General features: G+C 46.2%; 1 protein-coding gene and 1 long non-coding RNA gene across 6 annotated transcripts in view; both read left to right on the top strand.

Annotated features, from left to right (window-relative positions):
• The window catches only part of NRXN3 (neurexin 3), a 555,345-nt gene extending 544,328 nt beyond the window's left edge, over positions 1-11,017 (top strand). For 2 of the 5 annotated variants that reach the window (XR_011314845.1, XR_011314844.1), the window contains exons 19-20: positions 6,502-7,154; positions 9,082-9,170. Coding sequence is in view for 3 of the 5 variants with exons in the window: in XM_069735758.1 (XP_069591859.1) it covers positions 9,082-10,001 (920 nt within the window). In the remaining 2 variants the exon portion in view is untranslated. Of the gene's footprint in view, positions 1-6,501; positions 7,155-9,081 lie in introns of all 5 variants that reach the window. The other 3 variants (XM_069735758.1, XM_069735760.1, XM_069735759.1) reach the window with 2 other exon arrangements.
• A 1,715-nt stretch (positions 11,018-12,732) lies between these two features.
• Positions 12,733-18,923, top strand: LOC138646734 (uncharacterized). Its single transcript, XR_011314843.1, has 2 exons — positions 12,733-14,623; positions 14,933-18,923. It is a non-coding gene; the product is annotated as an uncharacterized lncRNA (long non-coding RNA).
• Positions 18,924-19,898: the final 975 nt, after the last annotated feature.

Here is a 19,898-nt window from a genome sequence, read left to right as displayed (position 1 = left end):
TGCGCGCTCTGAAACAGTTACATGAAGACACAAAAGAGCACAGTGAGGTCAAAAATACTCTGTTGTAAAAAAAAATCACAGTAATAAGCAAGTGCTAGTCAAAAAGATGGAAAAAAAACCAGGGTATTTAGTTGATACGTTTTTTTGCAAAAAAAATGTATACTAAGCTGCTCCACCAATCGTCAAGGTATACCCATATAGAGCAGTCCTACCTAATGTATATAATCCCTATCTGATGTATTTAAAAACCTGATCATCTGTATAGTCCCTGTATAAGCAGGGTTCAGAGATGGAATTTTCATGTGGACATGCTGGATGGAACAGCTTTGATGCAAATGACCCATAAGGAATAAGGAGTGGTGGACTCCCTAGTCTTGTAGAAACAAGAGAACAATTACAGAACCAGAAACACATGGGCTACTTGCACAATGAACAAGTCTGTAGTCTGATACAGTTACAATAGCTCCGGGTGGGTCCCCTCAGAGCACCCCCACCCCCCCCCCCCCCCGGGTGCTACTGTACTGTCACAAAGATAACTTGAATCTGACAAAAGTAATAATAAATAAAAAATCTATGAAAATGAACAAATGAAAGTCAGACATTGCTTTTCAACCATGCTTCCACAGAATTAAAAAAAAAAATAAAACTCATGAAATAGGCCTGGACTGAAATGATGGTATCCTTAACTTAATATCTTGAGGCAATCACTGAAATCAAACGATTCCTGTAACTGTCAATGAGACTTCTGCACTTCCCAACATATGTTTTGGCCCACTCTTCAAGAGCAAACTGCTCCAGTTGTCTCGTGTTTGAAGGCTGCCTTTTCCAGACGGCATGTTTCAGCTCTTTCCAAAGATGCTCAACAGGCTTTAGGTCAGGGCTCATAGAAGGCCAATTCAGAATAGTCCAATGTTTTCCTCTTAGCCATTCTTGGGTGTTTTTAGATGTGTGTTTTGTCTGTCTATTGCAAGACCCATGACCTGCGACTGATACCAAGCTGATGCAGCACATTTCTCTCTAGAATCCCTTGATAGTCTTCAGATTTCATTGTACCTTGCACAAATTCTAGACACCCTGTGCCAGATGCAGCAAAGCAACCCCAGAACATAACAGAGCCTCATCCATGTTTCACAGTAGGGACAGTGTTCCTTTCTTGATATGCTTCATTTTTCCGTCTGTGAACATAGAGCTGATGTGCCTTGCCAAAAAGTTCCATTTTCGTCTCATCTGTCCACAGGACATTATCCCAGAAGCTTTGTGGCTTGTCAACATGTAGTTTGGCAAATTCCAGTCTGTGTGTATATATATATATATATATATATATATATATATATATATATATATATATATATATATATATATATATATATATATATATATATATATATATATATATATATAATTTTTTTTATTTTTTTTTATTGAAAATTTTTCACATTAATAGAGATAACAAACAAGATGGTGTCAATCAAGACAAAGGATTGCCCCCCCGGACTCAATGGGATAATAACATCATGACTGTTAGCTTCCAATCATACATAAAGAGAGTGAAAGATCAAAGACGTCCATCTCATGGAAGTGATAAATTCTCCTTGTAGTGCAACCTTTTCTATATAACAAATCAAGGAACACAAAGAAAAAAGAGAGGGGGGGAATCCTCCAATCTTGCCAGTCGGGCTTTTTTATGATTTTTTTTCCAACAATTGTGTCCTCCTTGGTCGTCTCCCATGAAGTCCATTTTGGTTCATACAACGACGGATGATGCGATCTGACACTGATGTTCCTTGAGCTTGAAGGTTCACCTTTAATCTGTTTAGAAGTTTTTCTGGGCTCTTTTGTTACGATTCATATATACTATATACAGGTCCACTCACTGATTCCAAGATTGTAGACACCGTGATGCTAGTTAGTGGACACACCTTGATTTAACATGTCCCTTTTGTCACATTATTTTCAGGGGTACCATAATTTCTGTCCCGGCCTATTTCATAAGTTTTATTTTATTTTTTAAATTCTGTGGAAGCATGGTTGAAAAGCAATGTCTGACTTTCATTTGTTCATTTTCATAGATCTTTTATTTCTTATTACTTTTGTCAGATTCAAGTTATTTCTGTGACCAATGTGGGTTTTTCTGTCATTAAACGAGGGGTACCAACAATTTTGACCACTTGTGTGTGATTGGGCCCACAATATTTTCTGGGGATATTTAAACACACACAATTTTTTATGCTGACTGATTTTGGCAGATGCCTTTAAGAATCTCCTCTTGGATGTAATCACATTATTTTGTGTACACGGATGAAGTGCAAATTCCCAGGTTTTGGATATAAAGATTTCCACTAAATGTTTTCTGGGCAGCTGTCCTGGGGCCGTCTTGGCTGTTTGGTGGGGCGTGGGGTCACGATGGTGACATTTCTACATGACCGCCTGTTCTTGGTTCTGCAGTTGGGCTTCTATACTTTGTTCCGTCTTCTTTAACACCTTCATGTTCAGACCAGTGTGAATGTTGCCTTTTTGTGGACAGTTGACCATTTCCACAGCACAGTGTCCACTTATCTCAACCTTCGGAGTGCATGCCATCAATTAGTTAGTGACCCAGATTGCAGAGGGGGGGCCTGAGGCAACAACTGTGGATGAAGACGCCTCGGGGTGATCTCGGAGCGACAATTGTTAGTTTTTAGAAAAGTCCCAAAGCCAAGCCAGGAATGAAACTGAGACTGTGGAATCTTTTATGGGGGCATTTGGCAACTCAGACAATTCTCTCATTGGATTTGTGGATAGAGAAAAAGCAGAGCTTTTGGTTGTCTTGTAGCTAATCCACCTGTCTTGTGGCCATGAGACCCATCTCTGTCTGTGGCTGGTCCCCGGCTCCAGTGAATGAAAGCAGCATGAGACATTGCTAGGAATACGACCCCTGCAACACACAGCACGTTCACGTCTTCAGGCCACCGAATGCCACATAGGATCTAGAGGCAATATAGTATGCGGTGATGAGCATCGGCCACATGCCTCATTATTTACACGCAGGCAGGACTGGGACCCTCCAGAGATTGTTCCTAGTAAGGACCAATAATGGAGAACTCCCAGATCACATCATGGGTTGTTGAGTATTAGAAAAGGCTTCTATCCCCTCCCCCAGAACACGGCACCTCTGCACTCTATGGCCCTGTCCATTATTCATGGCAATGATACCAGAGACATGGACTCAAGAGTGACGCTCTTTCTGGCTGACAAAATCTACTTCTGGACAATTTATAGTGTTGGAATAAAGTATTTTTGTTTTTACCCTTGTGAGAGGTCAGTTGCCGACGGGAGCATTTACACTGGGTTATAATCAGGAACGGTTTCTAGGAACGTATTGTTTCCCAATGTGTGGCCCAAAAATCACCTGACAGGTGAAAAATCATTATTGTTGGCAGCACATCATCCTGTGTATAATGTGTATGAAATGTGAGGAGAGGTCTCTGCCTGCTGTATGAGTTGTGAGGAGAGGTCTCTGCATGGTGTATGAGGTGTAAGGAGAGGTCTCTATGCAGTGTATGATGTGTGAGGAGAGGTCTCTGCACGGTGTATGAGGTGTGAGGACAGTTTTCTGCTCGGTGTATGAGGTGTGAGGACAGTTTTCTGCCCAGTGTATGAGGTGTGAGGACAGTTTTCTGCTCGGTGTATGAGGTGTGAGGACAGTTTTCTGCCCGGTGTATGAGGTGTGAGGAGAGGTCTCTGCCCGATGTATGAGAAGTGAGGAGAGTTTTCTGCACAGTGTATGATGTGTGAGGAGATCTCTCTGCACGGTGTATGAGGTGTGTTGAGAGGCCTCTGCGCTGTGTATGAGGTGTGAGGACCGTTTTCTGCTCGGTGTATGAGGTGTGAGGACAGTTTTCTGCCCGGTGTATGAGGTGTGAGGAGAGATCTCTGAGCGGTGTATGAGGTGTGAGGCGAGGTCTCTGCGTGGTGTATGATGTGTGAGGAGAGGTCTATGTGCGGTGTATGAGGTGTGAGGACAGTTTTCTGCTTGGTGTATGAGGTGTGAGGACAGTTTTCTGCCCGGTGTATGAGGTATGAGGAGAGGTCTCTGCGTGGTGTATGAGGTGTGAGGAGAGGTCTCTGCGCGGTGTGTGAGGAGAAGTCTATGCGAGGTGTGAGAAGAGGCCTCTGCGCTGTGTATGAGGTGTGAGGACAGTTTTCTGTCCGGTGTGTGAGGAGAGGTCTCTGCGCGCAGTGTATGAGATGTGAGGATAGGTCTTGCGCGGTGTATGGGGTTTGAGGAGAGGTCTCTGCGTGGTATATAAGGTGTGAGGAGAGTTCGCTGCGTGGTGTATGAGGTTTAAGGAGAGGTCTCGGCACGGTGTATGAGGTGTGAAGAGAAGTCTTTGCGCGGTGTATCAGCTCTCTGCGCAGTGCATAAGGTGTGAGGAGAGTTCGCTGCTCGGCGCGTGAGGTGAGGCATGTGTGGCACAGCTCTATTATACAGGGTACTGCTGAGAACAGTAACGCCTCCATCGTTCTGTGGGCCGGACACTGTGGTTGTGGCATGAGCTGTTTCTACCGCTGTGGTGGCCATTGTCGGTGCTGCCTGTGTCCTGCTGACGAGACTTCTTGCCTCTGTGTTTGCAGATGGTCAATACCAGAGCGTTTTGTGTTGTGATCGGGACAGGAGAGCGTCCATGGGAAGGGCGAACAGTTGTGCTGTCAAATAAGCTCCTAGACAGGCGGTCACATGAGTGGCCGCAAGAGCTGTCACACGAGCGGTCATCACAGGGGCTGTAGTTCACATGATCTGGGAGTTTTGCTCTTATGTAGAATTGAAACTGGAGATGGAGACTTCTTGTGATACCACGTGGCCAGTGTTGACACCGCCATCACCCCGACTGTGGCATGATACATGATGATTACATGTTGCAAGAGCGTTTTTAGGTGGCAGTCACTGAAATACCAGGTGGAAGGGGGATGGTCTAAGGGGTTGTAGACTGGATGTTGGGGGTGATTTTCCTGCAGTCTGTGGGCTATAAACTCTACAATTACTATCGTATTGCTTGTAAAACAAAGTGAGTCTCCCTGGGGAGGGTCCGTGTCGGGATGGGGGGGGGACACCTATATAGATCAGACAGTGGAATGTGTTGGAGACCACCAGTCCCGCCTGTTCCAGGCCATCACCGCATTAGACAAGTTATCAGGTGAATGCTCCTTTGTGACCGCTATGACGTGTGGCCCACCTGGAGGCAGGCATTGTATGGACAGCAGACGTGCCAGTCACACCCAAGCTCCGGGGTGATTCTGATACCAGGTGTTACATGTAAACCATCTAGCAACTGTCTGCTCAATGCTGCGTTCACTCATCCTTGCCTTGTTGTACTCTAATACACCCTTTACCCAACCCTCCCTAAAGCTTGCTGGGATTTTTAGTTGTTCTTTCTTTTATACTTTCCCTAAATGCAACTTTAAGCATGCATCGACATCCTGCAGCCAAGAACTGACCCACTGTCAATTGATAGCAACTTTCTTTAGTTTTTCCTGTTTATTTGCCATGCACAAACAGACGACGGTGTCAGGTGCAGCCAAAAACACATTTCCCGACATGTGGACCTGCGTGTCCAAAGAATAGCATGTGTCCGCACTGCTATATTGTGCCACTGTCCTCATTCCAGAGGCCGTCTGCTGCCCAATCCTGATCCAAGAGCGACAGCCGAGCACCCGTGCCGTCTGTGTGTGCATCAACTGGAAAATGGTGTCAAGCATTCCTCATGTTCTGACATCGGAGACCGGCGCCTTCTCTCCCCTGTGGGATAAGAATGTTTTTTGCCCCTTTGTGTGGTTTTGTCAGTGTAATTTTCCAATATTCTGTCCTATATTTGATGCTTGGTTTGTTTCCTAAATTTTCCCCTCCCTGCATTACAACGAGCCGCCAACCACGCTGCCATTTTTTTTCTATCAAAGGAACAACTTTAGCTGCTTTCTCTGCTACATTGGGACCGGTGTCCGGCTCTGGACAGTAACAGCGACTGTGCTGAACATGTCGTTCTGTGAACATAACTCCCTGCCAATTGATGACCCCCATCACAACTGGAGATCCCCCCCGCCTGCAGCTAAAATTGTTCCGTGTGCAGACAGACTTCTCGGACTCAGCCGTGTCTGTTGGGACTTAATTTTGCTCTGCTATTTATGTTGTAATCTCACTATCTATCATATTTTTTTCACTTCTAAATTTTTTATTTTTTTTTTAGTAGAAGAAAAAAAACTTTTTTGAGGGTTGTTTTTTTGTGCTTTTTTTAATTAAGATAATGCTGTCTAATCTTTTTCTTGCTACTGTTTGATGTGGATTTGATTCATTCTGGGTGGGTGATGAAGGTGAAGGAGATTTGCATGTCGGACAAGTTGCAGTTTAGGGTTTGTAATATCTGTCAGTGTTTAGAGTTTTGCTTTTTCTTTTCCTAGATGGGCATGCCAATGTTCATTTTGTTTTTTGTTTTTTTGTTCTGTATATTGCCTGTCCCTTCCTTACAGCCAGAAGTTCAAAAGCTGCTAGATCACTCCGTAACGCCTTATCATGGACATGGCAGCTGACTCACACCTTCGGCCTCCTCATTGTCATCAAATGTCTAGTCTCCTCATAGATCTGACCTCCCTTCTTTACAGATGCCCCTTCCCCCAACTCCTCTTTGCCCCATTCTTTAGGTGTTTGATTATTCACTTATTTTGGAAAAAAAAATCAGAGAATCCAATTTCCTCCAAGCTTTATACCTGCTATGAATTGAATAGCAACAACTCGATCCCGTGCAGCGGCCGTTCCCCACTATTAATTCATGACTTAAAAAAAAGCAAAATTCTAAAAACTTTAGCGGTTTGATTTCCTCTCCATTTCTTTCTGTGTAATGCGAGTGGCACTGAGAACAGCCACAGACGCCAGGAGTCGTGTGTGATTCTCTCCCGTGTTTTGTGCTGTGCGTCCTGTGTTCGTCACCTTTTACCTGTGTCATTGATTAGAACTAAAATGACAGCTCCAGATTATCAATTGTCTTCTAAAACTGCATTGATTTTTGGTTAAATGGAAAGAAAACAAACCTCGTGACGAGAATGTATCTCTCTGACATTCTTATACAACTCTGTTCTGTAAATTTTTTTTTACATGCCAAAAAACATGCGGGCAATTTGTGGATGTAAGTCAACTGCACAGTAAAGTATTTTTTAAATTCTAATTCTTCCATTTTTTGTCCGTGGTATTTTTGGTTCTCATTTTTATTCTTTGGTTGGGGCTCTTAATTTCGCCTTCTTTTCAGTTTCTTAAGTTACATCTGTTTTTCCAGCCTTTTTGTTTCCTTTTCTGCTTTCTGTGGTTCAGACATTTTATTTATTTGCATTTGCAGTGATTTATTTCTTTGTTTGAATTATTATTTTGGGCAATTGTCGGGGGTGGGGGTGTTTCACAATTTAATTTCTATTACATGGTATAAATATAAAGGATTATTCTGTTTTCATTTCCCATAACCCTCTAGAATGCTACAAGAAAGGGATTATTGCTTTATATTGTAAAGGAGAAGCAACCACTATATGGGAGAAACACACAGTAAACATAATAGCCAAGGACTCCCTCACCCACCAGCAAGCCTTTAGTGCCAGTGCCACAACATTGATGTAAGCCTTTAGCACCAGTACCACAACATTGAGGTCTGCCTTTAGCGCCATGGGCTGATGTCGGCCTTTATCGCCAGTACCACAACATTGATGTCAGCCTCTAGCTCCAGTATCACAACATTGAGGTCTGCCTTTAGCACCAGTACCACAGCATTGAGGTCTTCCATTAGCACCAGTACCACAACATTAAGGTCTGCCTTTAGGGCCATGAGCTGATGTCTGCCTTTAGTGCCAGTAGCACAACATTGAGGTCTGTCTTTAGCGCCAGTACCACAACATTGACGTCATCCTTTAGCACCAGTACCACAACATTGATGTCAGACTTTAGCACCAGAACCACAACATTGAGGTCTGCCTTTAGCACCAGTACCACAACATTGAGGTCTGCATTTAGCACCATGGGCTGATGTCTGCCTTTAGCGCCAGTAGCACAACATTGATGTCAGCCTTTAGCGCCAGTACCACAACATTGAGGTCTGTGTTTAGCGCCAGTACCGCAACATTGTTGTCAGCCTTTAGCGCCAGTGCCACAACATTGAGGTCTGCCTTAAGCGCCAGTACCACAACATTGAGGTCTGCCTTTAGAGCCAGTGCCACAACATTGAGGTCTGCATTTAGCACCATGGGCTAATGTCTGCCTTTAGCGCCAGTAGCACAACATTGAGGTCTGTGTTTAGCGCCAGTACCGCAACAATGTTGTCAGCCTTTAGCGCCAGTACCACAACATTGAGGTCTGCCTTTAGAGCCAGTGCCACAACATTGAGGTCTGCATTTAGCACCATGGGCTGATGTCTGCCTTTAGCGCCAGTAGCACAACATTGATGTCAGCCTTTAGCGCCAGTACCACAACATTGAGGTCTGTGTTTAGTGCCAGTACCACAACATTGAGGTCTGTGTTTAGTGCCAGTACCGCAACATTGTTGTCAGCCTTTAGCGCCAGTACCACAACATTGAGGTCTGCCTTAAGCGCCAGTACCACAACCTTGAGGTCTGCCTTTAGAGCCAGTGCCACAACATTGAGGTCTGGTTTTAGCGTCAGTACCACAACATTGAGGTCTGCCTTTAGAGCTAGTACCATGCGCTTATGTCGGCCTTTAGCGACAGTACTACGATGCTTAGGTCAGCTTTTAGTGTCAGTACTACGCCACTTAGGTCGGCCTTTAGTCCTAATACCACGCCGCTGCTGTTAGCCTTCTACATACATCTGTATTTACATGCAATAACCTGTGCTCATGGATTAACCATGCAGTGTCATGTGGTCACGAGTCAGGAAACTCTACCCTTACAATGATTCCTCTTACTCGTTCGCGGTGTCACCAGATAACATGTTACCACGTGTGTCATCACCCAGCGAGGGAGGATAACTTTTACCCAGTCCTCCTATGTGTGCTTTTATGTACGATCAAATATTAATTCTGTTCCTCTCGTTTCTTCTCCATTTTCTCTCTACAGGAGGTGAATTAGTTATACCCATCCTAGTAGAGGATCCCTTAGACACCCCATCAATAGCTACACGTACACCCTCCATCACTCTCTCCCCTACCTTCCGACCACTTCTCACTATAATTGAGACCACCAAAGATTCCCTGTCTGTGACCCCTGAGGCGGGGTTACCTTGCTTGTCGGACCAAGGCAGCGATGGTTGTGATGATGATGGCTTGGTGATATCGGGGTATGGCTCAGGGGAAACCTTCGACTCTAACCTGCCCCCTACCGATGATGAAGATTTTTACACCACCCTCTCCTTGGTAACAGATAAGAGCTTTTCCACATCATTCTTCGATGGTGGCTTCAAATCACAGGCGCCCAAATGGGGATCAGAGGACTTTAGACCTAACAAAGCCTTCGAACCTAGTAGGACTTCCACCACAAGTTTGCCCCCTGAGCTGATACGCTCCACGTCTGCATCTGAGATGGTGCCCATGGTGCCAGCTGGCAAAATGAATCACCACGAGCTCAAACCCCAGCCCGATATAGTGTTGCTACCGTTGCCCACTGCCTACGAGCTAGACAGCACAAAGCTCAGGAGTCCACTAATAACATCCCCCATGTTCCGTAATGTGCCCACAGCAAACCCGACGATGCCGGGAAGCAGACGGGTCCCGGGACCTTCCGAGGTGGTCCGGGAGTCCAGCAGCACCACGGGGATGGTCGTCGGTATTGTGGCAGCCGCTGCTCTCTGCATCCTGATCCTCCTGTATGCCATGTACAAGTACAGAAACAGGGACGAGGGGTCCTACCAGGTGGATGAGACAAGGAATTACATCAGCAACTCTGCTCAGAGCAATGGGGCCTTGGTGAAGGAGAAGCAGCACAGCTCTAAGGGAGGCCACAAGAAGCAGAAAAATAAGGACAAGGAGTATTATGTGTAAAATAAGAGTCAATATTCATATATGTAATCAAAGCAAATACAGATGTGAACTATCCAAAAAAACTCAATCAGCAAAGGCAAAGCATACATTGCTATTGATGTGTAGTAGCATTAACACCAAGGACAGTCGCAGTAACGTCCTGAGCGTGCGTCCTGGCCGCTCGGCTGCCTTGTGCCTGAGGCCTGAGACTGCGGAGCTGTTACTGTTCCTCCAGGATGGACACAGCTGACTGTCTGCTCAACTGTACAAAGCACACTTACTATTCTGTCTGCCCAGAGCAAAGCCGACAGAAACCTCTAATATATATATATAAATATATATATACACTAACATGAAAGCTATGTGAACTCCAGCTGACCAGTTCTAGGGCTCTCTTCTCCATGGTGTGGATCCAGGTCAGAGGAGCCCCTGGGATCCATCACGTCTCCACTCTGAGAGAGCCTTAAAATACTCAAGAAAGATTAAAAAAAAGTCAAAGACTCTGAACCGAATCTTTCATTTCTTTGTTTGTTTTGTAATATGGGAGGTTTCTTTCTTTTCCTTGATTCCTTTTTTTGCTCAGTGCTCTCCCATCTTAATGATACACAACACGTGGTCAATGTGGCCACGTTCAGCCAAGGAACTGTAGACTTCATGTGTAGGTGATGTGTGCGCTGAGTGCCTGTGCCGAGTGTCTGGCTGAAGACTGCCGCCATATCACCAGTCACGGTGTGTTCTCTCTTCATGTCCGGTTGTGGTGTCCATAGAACATGTTTGCAGTCTGGGCTTCGGTCCCAGCACTTGTAGACGTGCAGAGTACCGTCGTCACCAGGCCAACGCTGCCCGTGAGAGGAGGCCAAGGTGGCCTCTGTCCTTCTGTCCTCGCAGCCGAACATCAATTAAAAGTCACCCGGAAACGGGAGAAAGTTCTTTATAAAACGAAAAAACAAACCACTTCCACCAAGGAAGCAACAAAGACTTTTTCGTTGAGTTCTGGCTTTGTGACTTCCGGAGATGCATGCAAAAAAATAATGAAATTATAAAAAAAAAAGTAAAAAGAAAAAACATAAAAAACAGAACTGGTTCCGAGCTGAAGAGAAGTTGTCAGATTGTAGATGTGAGAGAGCGCAAGGTTGTCAGGAACACTGTGGGGTCGGCAGCGGGTGACCGGGCTCGTCCGCCTTCTCTCAAGGACCTGACAACTGACAACACTGAATCTAACAGAGAATAAAATGTTTTATTACGAGTAGAATCTATATATACAGATATAAATATGCAGAGATATTTATTGAGATGACTGCGACTTGTTTATTGTGCTTTAATGGAATATTTTGTCATTAACCCCCTCTGTGCCAGTGGCCGTGCAGGTGAAGGTGTGTTAGAATAATACTAATGGCCCCCAATAATGAGGTATATTTTCCATATAGCTAGACTGACAGCGTAAGGGCCGCGTGATTGCTGGTCGGGTGCCCAATAGTCATCCCCTGAGTTACAGACCCGAGGGTCCAGGTGGGGGCAGGCGTCCAGCACGCGCCCCATATATGACGCCCAGCAGAAGAAACGCTTCATCTTTACCCTGAATGCACTTTATCCAGCGTCACTAAGACAAAACTGCAGATTTAACCCCACCGCTGCTGACGCGTTTCATGCGGCTCCATGGTGTTTGTGTCCCTCGATGTCGCCGTAGACCCTGGACGCTGCTGCTAAATGTTTCCCTGGAGAATTTGTGCCTTTCTATTAAGTTACCAAACCTGAGTCCCTCACACAATGATGATGACCCTGCTCGTTCTGTCGGGGGTTAATGACAAAATGGCCTATTAACCCCTTCACCCTGGTAACTGTTTAGCACTGGAGGGATTGTCTGTGAATGAAAAAGGTAGCATAAAGTTCCAGAAGTGTGGCCACGACTACATCCTAAGCACATTGTTCCTACAAGCCAGCCATGTTGTAATTCACACTGGTCGTATCTGTACAACCCCAGAAACCACAATGACCCAACACCTGATGGGGCTTTTGGTTATTGCATCTGATCTCCTCTTTGTAAGCACAAACCATTATTTTGGGCCTCGTCATGGCTCGCCACATGCCATATCTATAGCTTGTAGTGGAGGTGAAGGGGTTAATAGCACAGGGTGTAAAACACTTCAGATAATCTCTATTTTGTAACGTGTCTTTTGCTTTTCTGTTTCGATATCCCTGTAATCTGTGCATGTATAAGGAGGAGTGTCCGGGCCTGTGCACTGAGCGATGAGACCGGCAATGGAGGGTGCCTCGTGTCTTACCGAACACCGCAAAATCCGCAGCATTCAGCTTAGTACTGGTAACAATGCGGCTGCACCAAACAATCCAAATCCATCCTTGGAGCTGCAGCCACTGCTGTAATGAAAGCTGATGAGCGGCTCAATATGCCGGCCATAAGGATCACCCAACCCACAAAGGATAGCCAGATCCGTGTGCGGTCTTCAGCTGGCAGGGGAGTCCTGCTGCCATCCAGGATTGCCAGATCTGTGTACAATCCTCAGCGGTCAAGGGACGTCCTGCTGCCATCCAGGATAGCCAGATCTGAGTACAATCCTCAGCGGTCAGGGGACGTCCTGCTGCCGTCCAGGATAGACAAATGCCCAACCAACACAGAACAAGAAGTCACCAGATAGTATATGAGCACGGGAATAATTAAAATAAGCCTTTATTTATAAGAATGGCAACCATTACATAAAAATTATTTTAAAATGTACAAAAAATGCAAAAAATACCATTTATAGTGCGATATATATATACAAAAATATATATAAAAAAATATATGCAAAACATTTTTTTTATAATATAACACAAAAAGCTTAACAGCACTGTGCATAAAGGGTAAATAATTATGTATAAAACACAGGCTAATTAATTTAAAGTGCCCAAATGCAAGGACCTGCATGAAGGTCAGACAACGTGTAACCATACACCAAGGATAAGATAGCACAGCAATATATATTACTTATACCTGGGGGGTAGGCTGAGTCCCGTACCTGCGCACACTCACTTTTTTGCACAGTGCTGTTAAGCTTTTAGTGTTATAAAAAAAAAAAATTCCATATATTTTTTTATATATATTTTTATATATTTTTTTTATATATATCGCACTATAAATGGTATTTTTTGCACTCTTTGATATGCACAACTGAAAGAAAAATCCTTATATATTTTATTATCGGGGGCTTTTGCTGGGTATGATTATTATTCTATGTAACCCTGCTCTTGCGCATTTTTTGTACATTTTAAAATAATTTTTATGTAATCATTGCCATTCTTATAAATAAAGGCTTATTTTAATTATTCCCGTGCTCATATACTATCTGGTGACTTCTTGTTCCGTGTTGGTTCGGCATTTGTCTCTTCTCTGCAGTGGTCTTCACTGATGGTTTTCACAGCACACCCTGATTGTTGGTTTATCTCATTCAATTTTTAATTTTGATATGTGGCAAATGGTGTGATTTTATATAATTTTGGGTGTACTGTGTTTCTTAATGCCGTCCAGGATAGCCAGATCCGTGTGCAATCCTCAGTGGTCAGGAGACGTCCTGCTGCCGTCCAGGATAGCTAGATCCGTGTACAATCCTCAGCGGTCAAGGGACGTCCTGCTGCCATCCAGGATAGCCAGATCCGTGTGCAATCCTCAGCTGTCAGGGGACATCCTGCTGCCATCCAGAATAGCCAGATCCATGTACAATCCTCAGCGGGCAAGGGACATCCTGCCGTCCAGGATAGCGAGATCCTTGTGCGATCCTTAGCTGTCAGGGGACATCCTGCTGACGTCCAGGATAGCCATATCTGAGTATGATCCTCAGCTGTCAGGGGAGACGTCCTGCTGCCATCCAGAATAGCCAGATCCGTGTGCAATCCTCAGCAGTCAGAGGACGTTCTTCTGCTGTCCAAGATAGCCAGATCTGTGAACAATCCTCAGGGGACGTCCTGCTTCCGTCCAGGATAGCCAGATCCGTGTACAATCCTCAAAGGGCAAGGGACGTCCTGCCGTCCAGGATAGCCAGATCCTTGTGTGATCCTTAGGTGTCGGGACATCCTGCTGCCGTCCAGGATAGCCAGATACGAGTATGATCCTCAGCTGTCAGGGGACGTCCTGCTGCCATCCAGGATAGCCAGATCCGTGTGCAATCCTCAGCGGTCAGGGGACTTTCTGCTGCCGTCCAGGATAGCCAGATCCGTGTACAATCCTCAGCTGTCAGGGGACGTCCTGCTGCCATCCAGGATAGCCAGATCCGTGTACAATCCTCAGCGGGCAAGGGACGTCCTGCTGTCCAGGATAGCCAGATCCTTGTGTGATCCTTAGCTGTCAGGGGACATCCTGCTGATGTCCAGGATAGCTATATCCAAGTACGATCCTCCGCTGTCAGGGGACGTCCTGCTGCCATCCAGGATAGCCAGATCTGTGTACAATCCTCAGTGTTCAGGGGATGTCCTGCTGCCATCCAGGATAGCCAGATCGTGTACAATCCTCAGTGGGCAGGGGATGTCCTGCCGTCCAGGATAGCCAGATCCTTGTGTGATACTTAGCTGTCGGGACATCCGGCTGCCGTCCAGGATAGCCAGATCCGTGTACAATCCTCAGCAGGCAGGGGACGTCCTGCCGTCCAGGATAGGCTACGTTCACATTAGCGTTGCGCCGCTGTGCGTCGGCGACGCAACGCGCGACGCACGCTAAAACGCGCGCAAACGCGCGCGTTTTGCGACGCGTGCGTCGTTTTCCGACGAAAATCGGACGCACAGAAAATGCTACATGTAGCGTTTTCTTGCGTCCGACGCTAGCGTCGGAAACGACGCACGTGGCGAAAAACGCCACCAAAACGACGCACGCGTCCCCTATGTTAAACATAGGGGCGCGTCGCCGCTGCGTCGCCGGCGCAACAGCGACGCACATTGGCGGAACGCCAATGTGAACGTAGCCATAGCCAGATCTGAGTATGATCCTCAGCTGTCAGGGGATGTCCTGCTGCTGCCCTCCAGGATAGCCAGATACATGTATAATCCAATCCTCAGCGGTCAAGCGACGTCCTGCTGCTGTCCAGGATAGCCAGATCTGAGTACGATCCTCAGCAATCAGGGGATGTCCTGCTGCTGTCCAGGATAGCCAGATCCCTGTGCAATCCTCAGCGGTCAGGGGATGTTCTGCTGCCCTCCAGGATAGCCAGATCCGTGTACAATCCTCAGAGGGCAAGGGACGTCCTGCCGTCCAGGATAGCCAGATCCTTGTGCGATCCTTAGCTGTCAGGGGACATCCTGCTGACGTCCAGGATAGCCAGATCTGTGTACAATCCTCAGTGTTCAGGGGATGTCCTGCTGCCGTCCAGGATAGCCAGATCGTGTACAATCCTCAGCGGGCAGGGGATGTCCTGCCGTCCAGGATAGCCAAATCCTTGTGCGATACTTAGCTGTCAGGGGACATCCGGCTGCTGTCCAGGATAGCCAGATCTGAGTATGATCCTCAGCTGTCAGGGGACTCCTGCTGCTGTCCAGGATAGCCAGATCCATGTGAAATCCTCAGCGGGCAGGGGATGTCCTGCTGTCCCGGATAGCCAGATCCATGTACGATCCTCAGCTGTCGGGGACGTCCTGCCGTCCAGGATAGCCAGATCCGTGTGCGATTCTCAGCGGTCAGGGGATGTCCTGCTGCCTTCCAGGATAGCTAGATCCGTGTGCAATTCTCAGCGGTTGGGGGATGTCCTCCTGCCGTCAAGCATAGCCAGATCCGTGTGCGATCCTCAGCGGTCAGTGGACATCCTGCTGTCAGCCAGGATAGCCAGATCTGTGTACAATCCTCAGCAGTCAGGGGACGTCCTGCTGTCGTCCAGGATAGCCAGATTCGTGTGCGATCCTCAGTGGTCAGGGGACATCCTACTGCTGTTCAGGATAGCCAGATCTGTGTGCAATCCTCAGTGGTCGGGATGTCCTGCTGGCGTCCAGGATAGCCAGATCCGTGTACAGTTCTCAGTAGTCAGGGGACATCCTGCTGCCAATGAGTTCCTGCCTGTGAAGTTTTGTCTCTGTTTTTACTGGGAACCATATGGATCCGACCAACATTTCTAGGGTCTTTTTCTTTTTGCCATATCCCATACTGCTGCAAACTGCACTAATCTGTCCATTAAGAGAGAAGATGGCTGGACCTGACCCGCGCTGACTGATGGAGACACATAATTTCCAGTCTTTAGTGGCTATTTTTTGTGTGTGATTTAATTTTTCAAAATAGGTCTCCTCTGTCAGATTGCCCTTGTGCGCACAAACACTCTTACATCTATGTGTATGGGGTCTATCCTGCAGTTATGGCAGGGGTTGTACCGTGTTCTCCTGAGAAATAGGCTGCTCCACAAATGTCTCCCTAATTATAAACATGTAGCCTTAAAGGGGATGGCCCCGGGACTTTTCTATGGGGCTAAACTCTTATCCGTAGGTAAGTAATAACTGCCTTTCTTGTCCGGCCATGCGCCGATCTCTCCTGCCTCAGAGCAGTCATGTGACCATGGCGGTGGCTGTCCGTCCTGTGATGTGACAGAGGAGTTCCTTCGCTTCTGCTTTCAAGGTCGTGTTGATTGACCAGCTGATTGTGTTGCCTTTTTGAGATTTGCATGGCATGAGCTGCACATGAGCAGTGCACAGACTCTGCCCACGATACTTCTGCTGGGCATCAGTCACTATTTCAGCTCATGCAATGTAAATCAGACAAACGTGGCACAGGGAGCCAGATGTCAGTCACCATGACGTCAGCGGAAGAGAAGGAAGTGCTCTATCAGTGTGATGTCACGGTAAGTGGGAGAATCACCGCCAGGGGTGGTCACATGACGCCTGAGCCAGGAGAGATTGAAGCACGACAGATAAGGCAAGTAGTTAGGTACTATTCACTGAGAAGAAATATCCCAGGTAACCCACTTAAAGGGTTGTTCTTTAAAAAAAAATCTAGTTTTTCCCCATCCATAGGACTGATGGGTGGAGGTCTGAGTTTTGGGACCCCCTGTGATATTAATCTCCCCACTCTATTCATTGTGACATAGCCATGTGTTGTGCTCGGCAGTCCTATAGACCAGGGTTGTCAAACTGCATTCCTCGAGGGCCGCAAACAGGTCATGTTTTCAGGATTTCCTTGTATTGCACAGGTGATAATTTAATCACCTGCACAGAATGATTCTAGCACCTTGTGTAATACAAAGGAAATCTTGAAAACACGCATGGTCTGAGGCCCTCGAGGAATGCAGTTTGACACCCCTGCTATAGACAATGAATGGCGCAGCGACCGAATCGGTTTTATGATTACAGATGGTCCCAATGATCAGACCCCAGCAGTCCGCTAGTTACGCCCTATCACGTGGATAAGGAATGACTGCATTTCTTGGGAATGATTTTTGCCCATCTGCATGCTCTGTGCTTCAAGGGGGGGGGGGTGGTCAGCCAGCGGCCGCGCACCAGGTAGTGGGTTGTTATTCCAGGCAGACACTTGGCCTTTGGTCCACACTTGGCCCCAATCCCAAATCTATTATCTCTCGTGTCAGTGACTGTTGCACTTTTTCATAATTGTGGAGTGGTCACGGCACAAAGAGATTGTGGCCTCAACTTTTTTCATCTCCGATGTCTGCAAGGAGCCGATCACAGCAGCACTTGATAATCGAGTCTAGAAGTTCCCGGGGACCAAACACTTCACAAGTTTCATATCCACAGCCCAGATCTGTTGCGTCTCCCCTTCTTTTAATCTTGGTGTCTTCTCAGAGGGATATCTGAGAGAATGATAGCGGGGTTCATGCTGTGGAGTGGACTTTTTGCAGAAAATGTTGGATCTTTTGATTTCTACAGTCTCTGTGCGCAGCAGTACCACCTGCATAATGAGTTAGCAGTGAATGCATCAGTGTGCACGCTCTGACTACAGGGTGTAACCCTCATCTCTCTTCTCCTAAATAATCTTCTTAGCTGATTTATCACAAGTTATATATATAAGTTACATAAACGCGACAGACGCCACCTTCCGATGAGCTCACTGACAGGTTCACTGGTGACTCGTCAGGCTGATCACCGCACACATGGACATGTGTCAAGCGGCCAAAAAAACTTGTGCAATTGTTGTCCCACAACTATTTTAGAGCTTTGATTTTGCTGTTAAAACAAGAGCCAAATCACAATTGAGGGCATCTGGACAAGAAATCAATGGTGAGACAGGGGGGTGCTCCATAGACCCCACAAAGATATTATGAGGCTGTAGAAGCAAAGATGTCTGAAATTGATCATGAACCCTTATTGCAAAAATGAATATTTTTTTCTAAAATACATACACAAAAATCTAAAGACGGATCTTGGTATCCTATGACACTGCGGAAGAAACATTTCCATCCAGCCAGCCATGAAGATGCCTAACGTCTCATCCTCTGCTCATTCGCTCCTTCCTTATTATGCACAGAAGATGTTCCCTGCTGATTATATACTGGAATTCTGTATTCTGCAGACTGGTGTGCTTTATGAACGGTCCACTGGTATACCTGTATGTGCGGACTGTGCTGTTCATCGAGCATGTTAGTAGGACGGTTGTCCAGCACCGTGTATAGCATCAGTGTACAGCCCTAGCATCCGGCGCTGCTGACTGCACATCTTCTTGGGATGTTTTCTTTCTTCTTTTCTGCCAGTTAAGATCTGCACCAAGCGATCAGCAGCGTCTAATGTTTATGTGGCATTTCAGAAACTTATTTGCCAAAATCCAATCAGAGAAGAGTCTTTTATTTTTTAATGTCACTTCTAACAAAGAGAATGAAGAGACCACTAAAGGGACTTGTGTGCGTGCGCTTTTACTTTTTCAATGGATCGTAATGTCATTGCTGTGTACGTGTAAAGAATTTCTTTATCAAATTTCTTTTACTTTTTTTTAAATCTTATCTGAAAAATAAAACAAAACAGTAAAATAAAAGGAAACGTTCCTTGTCTGTTCTTTTTTTTTTCTGATGGGTTATAATACAACACTTCTTACATTCCTCCTTTTTATAGCTTATTGCCAAGGGGACCGACCACTGCTGGCTGAACATGCACAGGGCAGTGCTTCCTGAAAAAGCTCATCGCCGTTGCCCTTCGGCTGGCGTGGTACGGATGAGACATGGTTCGTATGAAATGTTCGGGATGAGGCATGGTTCCGATGAGACGTGGTTCGGATGAGAAGTGGTATGGATGTAACGTGATTCGGATGAGACATAGTATGAAAAGAGCGTGATGAGTACGAAACGTTCTGGATGAGACGTGCGGCTGAGACGCGATGCGGATGGGACGAGGTATGGATGAGAGGGTTCGGATGAGACGTGCTGAATGCTGATGAAATGTTTGGGATGAGACATGATTCAGATGAAATGTTCATGATGAGGCGTGGTATGGATAGGACGTGATTCGGACAAAACTTTCTGAATGAGACGTGCGGCTGAGACACTGCACGGATGAGATGTGATTCAGATGAGACGTGCAGAAGAAATGTTCGGGATGAGATATGGTATGGATGAGATGGTTCAGATGAAACGTTCGGGATGAGACGTATTGATAGGACGTGATGCGGACGAAATGTTCTGGATAAGAGGTGCGGATGAAACAGTGCGGCTGAGACACGGTACGGATGATACCTGGTGCTGATGAAATGTTCGGGATGAGACATGGTACGGATGAGACATGGTTCTGATGAAACGTTTGGGATGAGACGTGGTATGGATAGGACGTGATCCGGACGAAACATTCTGGATGAGACGTGGCACGAATGAGACGTGGTGCAGATGAGATGTGGTTAGCTCCTACTCCCTGCCAGCTGTAGCCCAACACTTCTTCCGATGCTCCTTCATTAGCGGAAACAGGAGCACATACACACGTGGTCAAAATTGTTGTTAATCCTCATTTAATAACAAAAACCCACAA

The sequence above is a fragment of the Ranitomeya imitator genome, chromosome 1, assembly GCF_032444005.1.
Source record: "Ranitomeya imitator isolate aRanImi1 chromosome 1, aRanImi1.pri, whole genome shotgun sequence".
Taxonomy (NCBI): Eukaryota; Metazoa; Chordata; class Amphibia; order Anura; family Dendrobatidae; genus Ranitomeya; species Ranitomeya imitator.
Note: the sequence above shows the minus strand (reverse complement) of the source record. Positions and strands in the feature narration are given on the sequence as shown.